Source organism: Calidris pugnax, unplaced genomic scaffold, assembly GCF_001431845.1.
Source record: "Calidris pugnax isolate Ruff unplaced genomic scaffold, ASM143184v1 scaffold139, whole genome shotgun sequence".
In the NCBI taxonomy this organism is placed as follows: domain Eukaryota; kingdom Metazoa; phylum Chordata; class Aves; order Charadriiformes; family Scolopacidae; genus Calidris; species Calidris pugnax.
The window spans coordinates 309,978-322,714 of record NW_015090863.1 but is presented as its reverse complement, the minus strand read 5'-3'; the positions used below and the strand labels follow the sequence as shown (position 1 = coordinate 322,714).

Here is a 12,737-nt window from a genome sequence, read left to right as displayed (position 1 = left end):
GGGGTTTATGATCCTTTTCTGTTGAGGATGCTGCAGAGCCGCTTGATAATCAGTATTTCTAAGCTGTGCTAATTGGGGGTACTTAACAAAGGTACATACAACCCGTGATGTTACCCAGATATTTTTGTGTTTTCTTACAAGTTATGATAGGAATGATACATCTTTTTCTCTGATATTTTTTTTTTTTCTCCAGGATTTTTGCTCTTTAAAGACTATTGCATGAATGAGATTGATGAAGCCGTCCCTCAGCTGAAGTTCTATGAAGAGGTAGGAGGCTGTTGGTGGAGTTTTGGGGGGAGCCAGGGGGAGGGAGGCTGTTCTGCCCCCCAAGCCCTTGGGCAGGGGCTGCTGAGATGGGGGGGAGAGGCTTGGGAAGGGTCCCTGCTGTCCTCAGTCATTTCCACTTCGTAGTGGAATGGTTAAGTCATAAAAGATGCTATTTTATATAATAACCTTAAAGGGATAAAACCATCATTTTAAACAAGTTCAAGAGACTTTTAAAAATAGCGATGGAACTCTAATCAGATTGGTAATTTGGTACAGTATTCTTGGAGTGTATTTTATGAGAGTAGCATAGATATTTTTTTTTTGCTCTCCTACTGATAAATACTTAGTAAATATTTAAGATTTACAAAATGGAATATTTGCAGGAAAAACCTACTTAGCTCAACTTCTAACGGTGCTTTTATCTGCACATACTGAACTGCCTTTATGAAACATGAGCTAACAAAGCATTTTAAAAGCTACTGTTGCAGTTTTTGTCCTCCAAGAGTTAAGTATGTTTAGTTTTAAGGCATAATGTGTTGAAAACAAAACAATGGAAGAAAGTGACCGGAGCAGCCACTTGCCCAGATGTTCGTTCACCACATTCATGTGCCAAAATATAACTTGGAAAATACCGAGAGAACGATGGAAAGGGAAAGAATACCAATAGAGATTAAAATATCTTTAGCTTTATTAATGTCTTCTATCATCAGGTACGCTCCTTGACTATGGTTCATTTGAACTTTTTGTAAGAAATGAGCTGGAATTAGGTTCACCTCAGTCTCTACTTGTTAAAAATCTCTTACACCTTAAGTTAAGCCATGTACTTTCTTGGGAAATGGGATGAGATTTTGATTTTTCACTTGTGAATCTTAGTTCTGGAGTTAAGGTAAGGAACATTTGCCAGCTTTTCTGCCTCACCTCCATGTCCTCCACTGGAGGAGGTGGCATTTCTGGTCCTCCCCATCCCTGAAGCTTCCTCCATGCCTCCAGGTGATGCCTGAGCACCCCAGTCCTGGGCACCTCTTTCTTTCCCTGCAGCACCCACCCAGAGAGAGCACGATTGATATATCTTTATATTGATATCTTTAGCTCATTAAGGTTGGCTGTGCTCCATCATCAGGAGATAATCAAGGCAGAAGCTCATACCCAAGGCAGGTGTGGATCTGTAAGGACCAATATTTTGGGGGAGCATCGTGTCCTGCCCCAGCCCTCCCACAGCCCCCCAGCACTTCTGTACCCTCCAATGGGGAAACACGAGGACTCTCCTCACTTCCTTCATTCCTTGTCACATTTATGGTGCTCTAAATAGAAATCTGTAGTTAATCCCATCCTAGGTGCTGGTTTCAGTTAAAACATGCACACGTGCTCTGAAAATGCAGCCTTTATTGCTCGGTATTAATTAGAAACGCAGCCCGAGATAACCTTTTGTCTGGATTAGCCTTAAGCTGATGATTTTAAATTTTTCTTGCTAGTGGGGTAAGAGCACAAAAGAGGCGAAGCTGGTTATCAGTTTGGAGATAAATCCTTAGTGAGATACAGTTCCCCCACTCAAATTAAGTACTCGCTGTCAATAACGAAGAATCTTTTTTCTATCGTTTTCATCTTTTTATGTACCGAAGATATCGCTGTCATAAGTAATCAAAAAGGCATGTTGTAGCAGATTGTTTAGCAAGATATTTTTAGCTGCCTCTTTATCTCTGAAACAATTTGAAATTGTATTTTTAGGTTATTAGCAAAGCGTTGCCTAAAAAGAATTTAAGTGCTTTGTCATGTACTTTTCACAAAAACCCATTAAAGATATTTAAAGAGAGGTTCATTGCGTTTTCTTCTGTGACATCCTGGAATCAGAAGCTTTTCTTTTTTTTTTTTTTTTAATGTATATTTGATTTACTTACTGCATTTATTACATGCAGAATAATTTGAGTACATTGCTACATTAAAAATCTCTTGATGTAGAAGGGCTCCGTACTCCAGGGATTTCACTTCACTGCAGCTTCAGTCACGATGGAGCGTTTAACTGGATGAGTGATTCATCCAGATCGGTTTCAGAAAAGGGAGGAATAAAAAAAAAAAAGAGAAAAAGAACTTCTAGAGGCTTGAAAACTAATGCGTTCAGATTTCAAGTTTTGAAAAGAGACTTTGTCAGATGCTTTTCTTGCAGTTTCTTGGGGAAGTGGTGAAATTCGTGGTGCCCCAGGACATTACCCCGGGGCCAGGAGTGCTGCTGTGGAAGCTGCTGCTGGCAGAGCTGGGTGACATTTACAAATGGTGACAGGCTCAGCTCTGCCTAGTGCTGAATTTTTTTGGCGTGGTCCAGTAGTGTCCTGTTAAATAAGGATGTAAAATCAGCTTGTGAGTACGTCAGGTGCCCGTCTTAAATGCTATCATAGGGGAGGTGTCTCGTGGCACCACCTGTGTGATGAGCGGCGTCGGGTGTTTGGGAAGGAGTTCCTGGGGGAGCAGGCTGAGCTGCCTGGGGATATATCACCCATGGGGGACTTCTGTCACTCACTGTCCTTTTTTCCAAAGCTTTATGAATCCAAGGGATTTTGGTTAAAAAGCCCAGTGTAAGGGCAGGTGGGAGAGACACTGAGCTGGTCCCAGAGTGGCTGTGGGGGGGCTGCTGCAGGACACCCCTCTGCTTTGGGTGCAGTTACATGGTTTAATAAAATAAATGTTGAAGGGCAGGAGGTTGCATTCAAGTAAGACAATGTGATATGCATCAGGCTTTCTCCTGCTTCTAATTATTTTGCATTTATTAAAAAATGGTTCTTTGGCGAAGATGTTTTGATTCATTTTCATTATAAATTGGTCCCAAGGGGGAAGTAGTCACAGATGGCAAACGGTGGTGGAACTGTTGCCTTACCATAATCAGCAAACAAGAGGAGTCCAGCTAGAAAAATACCGAGTTTAATTACAGTTTTGCACCTTCAGAGATAGATTGGTCTGAGTCTGTCACACGGAGACCTGTTCGAGGGCTGGGAAGTACAGCTCAGCCTGGAAAAAGAGCAGCCTCTGAATGAAGGGGGAAAAAAAACCCTATATTGTGGCATAGAGGAAAAACACAGTTTAAAAAAAAAAAAATATCTTTTAAAAGTCCTCAACAATGTGTTTTCTGTTAACCTTGGTGCTGTTCTCGCTATGAAAGTGTAGCTGGCAGGAGCGGGACTGCTTGTTCCTGGGGGCAGTTTGTTCTCTCTGCATCAGGAGGGGATGCTCTGGTACATCGTTTGGGGGGGTTTGGTTTATTCTGTAGGCTGAGAGTCCAGCCAGCTCGGATGTGGCCTCTTCCTCCTCCGACAGGCACTGGGTGAAATCCAGCTGGCTCTTATTCCGCTTTGGATTTCTGGAGCTGGGGTAGGGTCTGGAGCAAGTCCGAACACCTACATTTATTTGGACCCTAGGACCTCACAGGCTGATGTTGGGAAGGTCCAGCAATGAGAGCTGAGACTTGTCCCTAAAGATCTTACATGGTTTTTACATTCTGTCAGTCCTGGAAGACTAAATACGCTCCAAAGAACCCTTGAACTTAATGAGGTGTTTTTTTCTGGAATCGGTTATCAGGTTTTGTTCTGAAAATGAACCGTATGGGATTGCTGTTGCTGGGGCACACTGATCTCCTGAAGAAACTTGATATATTTTGTGAAACCTTCTTTCTGACCATCTTTAGGATTCAAATTCAACCTGTCGCTGACCTGTGTGAACAGTTTGAAATGTGCTTTACATTCTTGCTTGGGCAGTGGTACTTAACGTGCTGTGGTGGCCCTGGAGGACTGTCACCACGCGATGCTTCTGCTGCCTGGGCAATGTCACAGCTCCTCGGCTGGCCCCAGGAGCCTGGAAAAGGTGCTGTGGATGGGCCAGAGCATCAGGAAAAGGGGTCAAGGCTCTGGACTGGTGGAGGAGCAAGTGCTCTCCATCTGTGAGCTGAGCAGAGGCAAAGAAAACCTTCATTAACGTCGTTGGGCACATTCGCTCATCTCATTCTCCTCACAGGGTCTGGTCCTCTCCTCGCAGGGTCCTGTCTTCTCGCCAAGTTGGCTTCTGAATTCCCCTGCACGGGTTCTTACCCTGGGAAATGGTAAATGGGGGGAAAACATGCTGCTTTAGCTCATTCCTTTCCAAATTTGAGAAAGCAAAGCTTTGTAGCAACTTCCAGCAAGTCTGTCTCCTTGCATAAAAATTCTAAGATAGGAGGGAAATCTCAGCTCACCTGTAACTATGCTATTGCAGGTGGGTTTTCTTTGTCTTAATTAAGAAAATAATAAAGTAAAATAAAACTTCAGCCAAAGTCTTCTTTTTAACGAGTACAAAATCCTTAGAAATGTGCTCACCTCGTGGCTCCTTCTCTCTTGTGTTGCAGATAAAAGAATATGAGAAACTGGATTCGGAGGAGGAGCGTATGAGCCGGAGCCGGCAGATTTACGACACGTACATAATGAAGGAGCTTCTCTCCTGCTCCCACGTGTGTATCCACCACGTCTCACACCCCCCTCTGCCTTCCTTGAGTAGCTTGGCAGCGGCGAGAATTCAAAATAACCCCTGCTTTATTCAGAGAACAATTAAGATTATTGCTGAAAGAATTGTTACTACAATTGCTTGTAGTGCTGGGCGTTTCCCTTTTGAAGCCTGTGGTGGGTTTGGCTGAATTCAGCACGTTTTGGCTTGGTTTTGTTTGGTTTTTTGCAGCAATGAGATGTGAAGATTGATGGTGTGTGCCAATTTTCATTTCACAAAGGAAATATCTGGAGATTTATCTGGTTTACATCTCTTTAAGCTAAATCTCTATTTTAAAATATGCTGAGTGCAGTTTGTGTGTCTAGATACCTGCACGCGTAGACATAGATTAATGTCTTAATTCCAACTCTGTCCCAAAAAACCCAAGGAAATATGAGTTGCCGGGGGCTCTGAGGGGGCAATTTGGGTGTTGAACTTTACCAAAGTTGGAGATTTGATCTACAACTGATCACGTGAAGATTTTTTTTTAATTATCATTATTATTTGCTCATAAAGCAGTCCTTCAAAATACTGGAGACCATGTGCTTTTTAGCTGTGATACAGTAATTTAAAGGCTTGGGGCCACGCTGTGGCCGATGCAGCTTCGTTAAAGTCGATGAAAACACACGTTTCCTCCAGCTGAAGTTCTGGCACGTTGGTCTATATTTAAGTTTGATTTGCTCGTATTTTAAAGAGGAATTTGCAGTGGGTTTTTACCCTAGTGGTGTGGTTCTGTGGGTGAAGAGTTTAAGGAATTTTTGTGTGAAATGTGCATTATTGGCTCTGTAAAAAGTCCAACTCTACTTCTCTGGAGCTGTCCCTGTATTGGGTGTTTTCATGAATTTATTAAAGGAGCATCGTTTAACCCATTTATCTTTACCTTTCCAGCTGCTTGAAATCTAAGTCCGAACACCTACATTTATTTGGACCCTAGGACCTCACAGGCTGATGTTGGGAAGGTCCAGCAATGAGAGCTGAGACTTGTCCCTAAAGATCTTACATGGTTTTTACATTCTGTCAGTCCTGGAAGACTAAATACGCTCCAAAGAACCCTTGAACTTAATGAGGTGTTTTTTTCTGGAATCGGTTATCAGGTTTTGTTCTGAAAATGAACCGTATGGGATTGCTGTTGCTGGGACACACTGATCTCCTGAAGAAACTTGATATATTTTGTGAAACCTTCTTTCTGACCATCTTTAGGATTCAAATTCAACCTGTCGCTGACCTGTGTGAACAGTTTGAAATGTGCTTTGCATTCTTGCTTGGGCAGTGGTACTTAACGTGCTGTGGTGGCCCTGGAGGGCTGTCACCACGCGATGCTTCTGCTGCCTGGGCAATGTCACAGCTCCTCGGCTGGCCCCAGGAGCCTGGAAAAGGTGCTGTGGATGGGCCAGAACATCAGGAAAAGGGGTCAAGGCTCTGGAGTGGTGGAGGAGCAAGGTCAGTGCTCTCCATCTGTGAGCTGAGCAGAGGCAAAGAAAACCTTCATTAACGTCGTTGGGCACATTCGCTCATCTCATTCTCCTCACAGGGTCTGGTCCTCTCCTCGCAGGGTCCTGTCTTCTCGCCAAGTTGGCTTCTGAATTCCCCTGCACGGGTTCTTACCCTGGGAAATGGTAAATGGGGGGAAAACATGCTGCTTTAGCTCATTCCTTTCCAAATTTGAGAAAGCAAAGCTTTGTAGCAACTTCCAGCAAGTCTGTCTCCTTGCATAAAAATTCTAAGATAGGAGGGAAATCTCAGCTCACCTGTAACTATGCTATTGCAGGTGGGTTTTCTTTGTCTTAATTAAGAAAATAATAAAGTAAAATAAAACTTCAGCCAAAGTCTTCTTTTTAACGAGTACAAAATCCTTAGAAATGTGCTCACCTCGTGGCTCCTTCTCTCTTGTGTTGCAGATAAAAGAATATGAGAAACTGGATTCGGAGGAGGAGCGTATGAGCCGGAGCCGGCAGATTTACGACACGTACATAATGAAGGAGCTTCTCTCCTGCTCCCACGTGTGTATCCACCACGTCTCACACCCCCCTCTCTGCCTTCCCTGAGTACCTTGGCAGCGGCGAGAATTCAAAATAACCCCTGCTTTATTCAGAGAACAATTAAGATTATTGCTGAAAGAATTGTTACTACAATTGCTTGTAGTGCTGGGCGTTTCCCTTTTGAAGCCTGTGGTGGGTTTGGCTGAATTCAGCACGTTTTGGCTTGGTTTTGTTTGGTTTTTTGCAGCAATGAGATGTGAAGATTGATGGTGTGTGCCAATTTTCATTTCACAAAGGAAATATCTGGAGATTTATCTGGTTTACATCTCTTTAAGCTAAATCTCTATTTTAAAATATGCTGAGTGCAGTTTGTGTGTCTAGATACCTGCACGCGTAGACATAGATTAATGTCTTAATTCCAACTCTGTCCCAAAAAACCCAAGGAAATATGAGTTGCCGGGGGCTCTGAGGGGGCAATTTGGGTGTTGAACTTTACCAAAGTTGGAGATTTGATCTAAAACTGATCACGCAAAGATTTTTTTTAATTATCATTATTATTTGCTCATAAAGCAGTCCTTCAAAATACTAGAGATCATGTGCTTTTTAGCTGTGATACAGTAATTTAAAGGCTTGGGGCCACGCTGTGGCCGATGCAGCTTCGTTCAAGTCGATGAAAACACGTGTTTCCTCCAGCTGAAGTTCTGGCCCGTTGGTCTACATTTAAGTTTGATTTGCTTATATTTTAAAGAAGAATTCGCAGTGGGTTTTACCCTAGTGGTGTGGTTCTGTGGGTGAAGAGTTTAAGGAATTTTTGTGTGAAATGTGCATTATTGGCTCTGTAGTGGTAAAAAGTCCAACTCTACTTCTCTGAAGCTGTCCCTGTATTGGGTGTTTTCATGAATTTATTAAAGGAACATCATTTAACCCATTTATCTTTAGCTTTCTCCTCCTCATCTTCCCCTCTCCTGCCTTCCCATTTCAAAATAATTGTTTTCCTGCATCATTCTGCATTTTTTTGCAGTGAAATACAATATAATAGGGGAAACTATATTGAAATATAATATAATAGGGGTAACTATATAGCATTCATTCTGAAGTAGGTATATTTTTCATGTATATTTTTAAAAGAACAGCAGTGCTTGTAGACCTTAAATGAAGGTTCTCACATTTCCAGCTGCTTGAAATCTTTCACTATTGGGTGTTTTCATGAATTTATTAAAGGAGCATCGTTTAACCCATTTATCTTTACCTTTCCAGCTGCTTGAAATCTTTCTCTTTTTTTTTTTTTCTTTTTTCAAAGCCTTTCTCAAAACAAGCTGTAGATCACGTACAAACGCATTTAGCCAAGAAACAAGTGCCAGCCAGCCTTTTTCAGGTGAGTTAAGGAGATGGAATAAAATGGTCTTGCTAACATACTTTCTGCTGCAATAGTGATATTAGAATGCTTTTCTAAGTCAGATAAAAATTGCAAATTACTTTTCTGAAATACTTCTTTAAAGCCCATATGTGAAAGCAAACTGTACCTTGAATCTACTTAATTTAAGCCATGAAATAATTTAGAATAAATCACTTTGCATCAGGAAGATGCGCATCCTGTTGGGATAAACCAAACTGCAGAGTGGAGAAATCACCTTAATGTTTCAGTAATGTGAAAACTTGGAAAACATTTTTGCTTTTCCTTTTAATTTTAACGTAAATTAATTCCTAGTTGATGATGGTGTGGAATTAAGCGTTTATACCATCTCATGTGTTTTTCTGTCTTTCCACCAGATAAAATCCAATCAAAATTTACCTTTCTAAAGAAGAGTTTCTGCACCGTTAAAATTGTGGTGTTTAAAATTTTTGTAAACTTTGTGAAATTCTGAATTGTTAAAAGGAAATATGGGATTTGCGTATCCTCCATTTGAATATAAAAATAAAGCGTATCCTGGCTCATTTGCAAAATTACACATTTTTTGTGATGTTGTTTACTTTAGAAAATAATGAGAAGGGAAATACTTCCTGTATTTTTACAGCCCTGATACACTTTGATACAAGAAATTCAGATATAAGGTAATTTTTATAGCTAGGTGCGTTAAACCAGTGTATTTTGCATAAAACGAACCTCATCAATCATGGGAGTGTTTATAAGCTTAAATGTCTTTGATGTAAATCTCAGGTATTTTTATATATTGGAAGAACATGGAGATTGCCCCAGCTTGGTTTTTCTTCCTGCTCGGTGAACTGTTTTTAATGTTGCAATTAGGGGAAGTGACAAATTGATAACTACATTGCTTGAGTTACATCTCACCGCTAATTGGGTTGGGATTTGGGATCGCTGCGTGCCGTCGCACGTCAGGAGGAAAATGCTTCTACTGAAAAAAAAGTCACTTGTGGATTGAAGGTGCAGGTTTCTCAGTGGGGGCAGAGGGGAGAGAAGCACCAAAAAGATGAAGCAGCGTCTCTGGGAAGTAGAGACTCCAGTGTATTGTTTGTATTTAAACATATTTGAAAATAGTCCTGGGTGGACTCTATTTTCAGGATGCCCATGAGCCAGACTATGTGCCTCGGTGGCCAAGATGGCCAATGGCATCTTGGGGTGCATCAGGAAGAGCGTGGCCAGCAGGTCGAGGGAGGTCATCCTCAAAAAAGCTGTGGTTGTATAGGACCAACATGAGGTGTATGTAATAGGTAATATTGCAGAAGTAGTTTATTGTATGCTTAAGTACTAATTGTGTTTCTTACCCTTTTTTTTTAGCCATATATAGAAGAAATTTGTGATAGTCTCCGAGGAAAAATATTTCAGAAATTTATGGAAAGGTATGAACATGGCACATCCGAACTTTCTACCTAATGTAGCAGCAAGCCAGGCCCCTTGAGTATTGCTGTAAAATAAGGCTTAAAATGTGGAATAAACTTCATTTAATTAATAGTGTATTATCAGCAAGCTTCTGCAAATAGCTTTGTGGAGCATCATGATTAATGTCAGGATGTACCAGTGAAAAAATTGTAAAGAAGATAGATTTTTTTTTTTGTGTAGCGGAATAATTGTGGTTTGATCTTAAAGATTTAAAAATGCAGAACTATATTCTTGGAGGATGTTCTCATGAGTGACCATCCCTTGTGTGTGACTGAAAGAGCCAGACTGGTTTGGATCTGGATTCCTTGCAATTTAAGCAAGAAAAGGTCTGGTTCTCATCCCATGGCAGCCAAATACACTGTATTCAATGGTATTTTGCACTCAAACTGAAATAGTTGTAAGAATGCCTCCACAGAACTATTATTTCTTGCTCTGAAAATAAATACTGAATTATTTATGTAGAAATGAGAAACTCTTTTTTTTTTTTTTTTCTGCTACTGTTTGTGATATTACTGACGTTTTTCCTATTTTAAGATAAAATGAGTTTAAAATGTTCCTTGGGGTATATGGCGGTTCATTAACATAAATTGAGCTGTCTCTATTTTCTTTCCCTTTATGTAATTTAAATGTTTGCTAGCTCCAAACTTAGCTAGCTGTTTTTGAAAATCAAAATTAACCTTCTGAAAGAGAGAGGTGAGGACACACTCAGCACTTACAATTCCAGGGATAAAGGTTATCTGATACCTTTCTCTTCCAAGGATGTAAAATATGAAGTGTGCGCTGCCTGGTAATTGTTTTTCTTGGTGGGGGTAAGATTAACAATTGTTTGAAAGGAAGAGTATCGTCACAACACGCCCTAGTGCAAACTTTATTTTAAATATAGAAAATGTCAAGACTCCGATAATACTTTACACAGTCGTCTCAGACAACTTTTGAACTTTTTTCCCTGCAGTGACAAGTTTACTAGATTCTGTCAATGGAAAAACGTAGAACTAAATATTCATGTAAGTACTTACAAGTATATTTATCTTGTCAAAGGCTGATACAGGAAAGAAAATGTTCGGTTTTGAGTGCTGCTTCTGAAAAGGCCTTTAAGTTAAAGAGCGTGGTGAAGGTTACTGATCTGCTCTGCTATTCTGAGACGAACGGTCCTGATTATTCCTTTCTGGATGTCCTTTCTGCCTGTCTCGAGTTAATAGCTTTTGGATTTTTATAATAGCTGAAAGAAAGTGAACTGCTAGAACTGCTTCTCTGTACCAGCCCCAGGCACCCTCTGTCTCCTTTTCCCCACCACGGCTCGGATGTTGTCCCCAGCACCCCAGACCTCTGTTTTTGTCCCTCTCACTGCTTTTTTTTTACCATTTTCCCTGTAAAAAATAGCCCTCCTTTTCTGCAGGCTGCGTTATGAATGAGACCATCAGTCTCTGGCAACAGCAGTCTCATTCGTATTGTTTCTGCTTCAGACTGTAGTGCTTGCATGTATGCTGGAATATAAACAGTAAGGGGCTCCTTTTTCCAAAACAGTTGATGCTTTATGAATGACAATAATTAAATATCTTAACACAATAATAGATTCTTTAGGTGTTTTCACAGTAAGCTTTTTCGTACTGAAAAATGAAGCCTGGTTTTGTTTTGTTTTTCTTCCCTTTGCAGCTGACCATGAATGATTTTAGTGTACATAGAATAATAGGAAGAGGGGGATTTGGTGAAGTGTATGGTTGCAGAAAAGCAGACACTGGAAAAATGTGAGTATATCTACACTTTATTTTAGTAGTAATTGTAAACTCTGAACTCATAAGGAACCGCTTCCAGTTGTCTCTTACAAAATCACTGGAAAGAAGCATCGCATTACCGTAGAGTTCTTTGTAATTAAGTTTTATCCCAAGAGGTTCTGATTTCTGGATCATCTTTAAGCTTAGTTCGATATTTGATCCTGTTCCATGCCGTGCAGTGGGGCTTCAGCCTCGCAGGGCTCTTCGGCAGCACATCTTTCATTTAAATGGTCTTGTCAGAACTAATGGAGACTCCACATGTGTTTAAAATTAAGTATGTGCTTAAATGGTTTCCTGGATCCGAGCCTGACGGGGCAGAAGGATGTTCCTGTGGAAACGGCGGTGATTGTGCGAGGTCTCACCTCTCCTCTGCTGGAGGGTGTTCTTCACCAGCAAAGCACATCCCGCAGCTGGAGCTCACACAGGGATGGAGGGTGACCTGGGGATGTCACCTCAGGGCTCTTCCATCTGCAGGATAGTGCCTGGGCAAGTTCTGACTGTGGTTTTACTAGATTTGTGTAATTGCTGAAGTTTCTGCCCCGATGAGCACGTTTTGCTGGCGAAAGCTGGGATCCTTGCTAACTTTTGGAAGAATGTAGTTCCAGTGTTGAGCTTGTGTTTATCAGAGCTCTTGGTGGGAGCTCCGAGATCAACCCTGTGTGGTTTTTTTCCTTTTTTTCTGGTCTTGCTATTCACACAGTTCTCCTGATCAACAGATTTCAATCTCTAGGCATAATTGCCCCGTTATATCCTGTTTTGAACATCTGGGTGTTGATTTAACAAATTGTTCTCAATATCTTATTTATTTATTTATTTACACCCCACCTCCCCCTTTCATCTTGCTTTTCTCCTGACAATTCTAGTCTGGGGACCACCCTTAAACATTTCTCTTCTGAGTAAGCATGTTGGAGGTGCCAAGTCTCTGCAGTTACAGCTGGCTTCACTGGCAATTGTGTGTGCTTGGCATCCTCGATAATAATGAACTTCTGAGCTATTAACAAGTGGAAGACATCTCAATGTTGCTGTCGTGCTCAGTATTTTTACGGTGACCTGAAGTATTTCTATTAATCTTGTTACTAACAATACTGTCTTTATTCTTGCTTTGGTACTTTTTTTTTTTTTGTCCATTTACAGTTCATTCATTTGTCCATGTATGAAAATAAACATTTTATTTAGCTGGAGCCACACTAAGTAGGTGTCCACCCTGAAGAGGTAGTTCTCAGATTCCCAGTTGTTTTCATGTCTGAGTTTTGCTCTGGCAGGAGGTGGATGAACCTCGGGAATAGCGAGGGAAGCAAAGGACAGGTTTTATCAGATACAAACAGAGCCAAGGGAAGTGAAATGCGAGAAAACCGATCTCTAGATTAGGTTCGGTGTCTGGGT

At 41.1% G+C, this 12,737-nt stretch overlaps 1 protein-coding gene across 2 annotated transcripts in view; it reads left to right on the top strand.

Annotated features, from left to right (window-relative positions):
- ADRBK2 (adrenergic, beta, receptor kinase 2) overlaps nucleotides 1-12,737 on the top strand; it is an 81,829-nt gene that overhangs the window by 44,950 nt on the left and 24,142 nt on the right. Inside the window, exons 1-6 of one of the 2 annotated variants that reach the window (XM_014944813.1) lie at nucleotides 199-267; nucleotides 4,631-4,732; nucleotides 8,044-8,118; nucleotides 9,481-9,542; nucleotides 10,535-10,586; nucleotides 11,236-11,327. In XM_014944813.1, the coding sequence (XP_014800299.1) occupies nucleotides 220-267; nucleotides 4,631-4,732; nucleotides 8,044-8,118; nucleotides 9,481-9,542; nucleotides 10,535-10,586; nucleotides 11,236-11,327 (431 nt within the window). In that variant the 5' untranslated portion in view covers nucleotides 199-219. Of the gene's footprint in view, nucleotides 1-198; nucleotides 268-4,630; nucleotides 4,733-8,043; nucleotides 8,119-9,480; nucleotides 9,543-10,534; nucleotides 10,587-11,235; nucleotides 11,328-12,737 lie in introns of those variants that run through there. The other variant, XM_014944812.1, reaches the window with a different exon arrangement.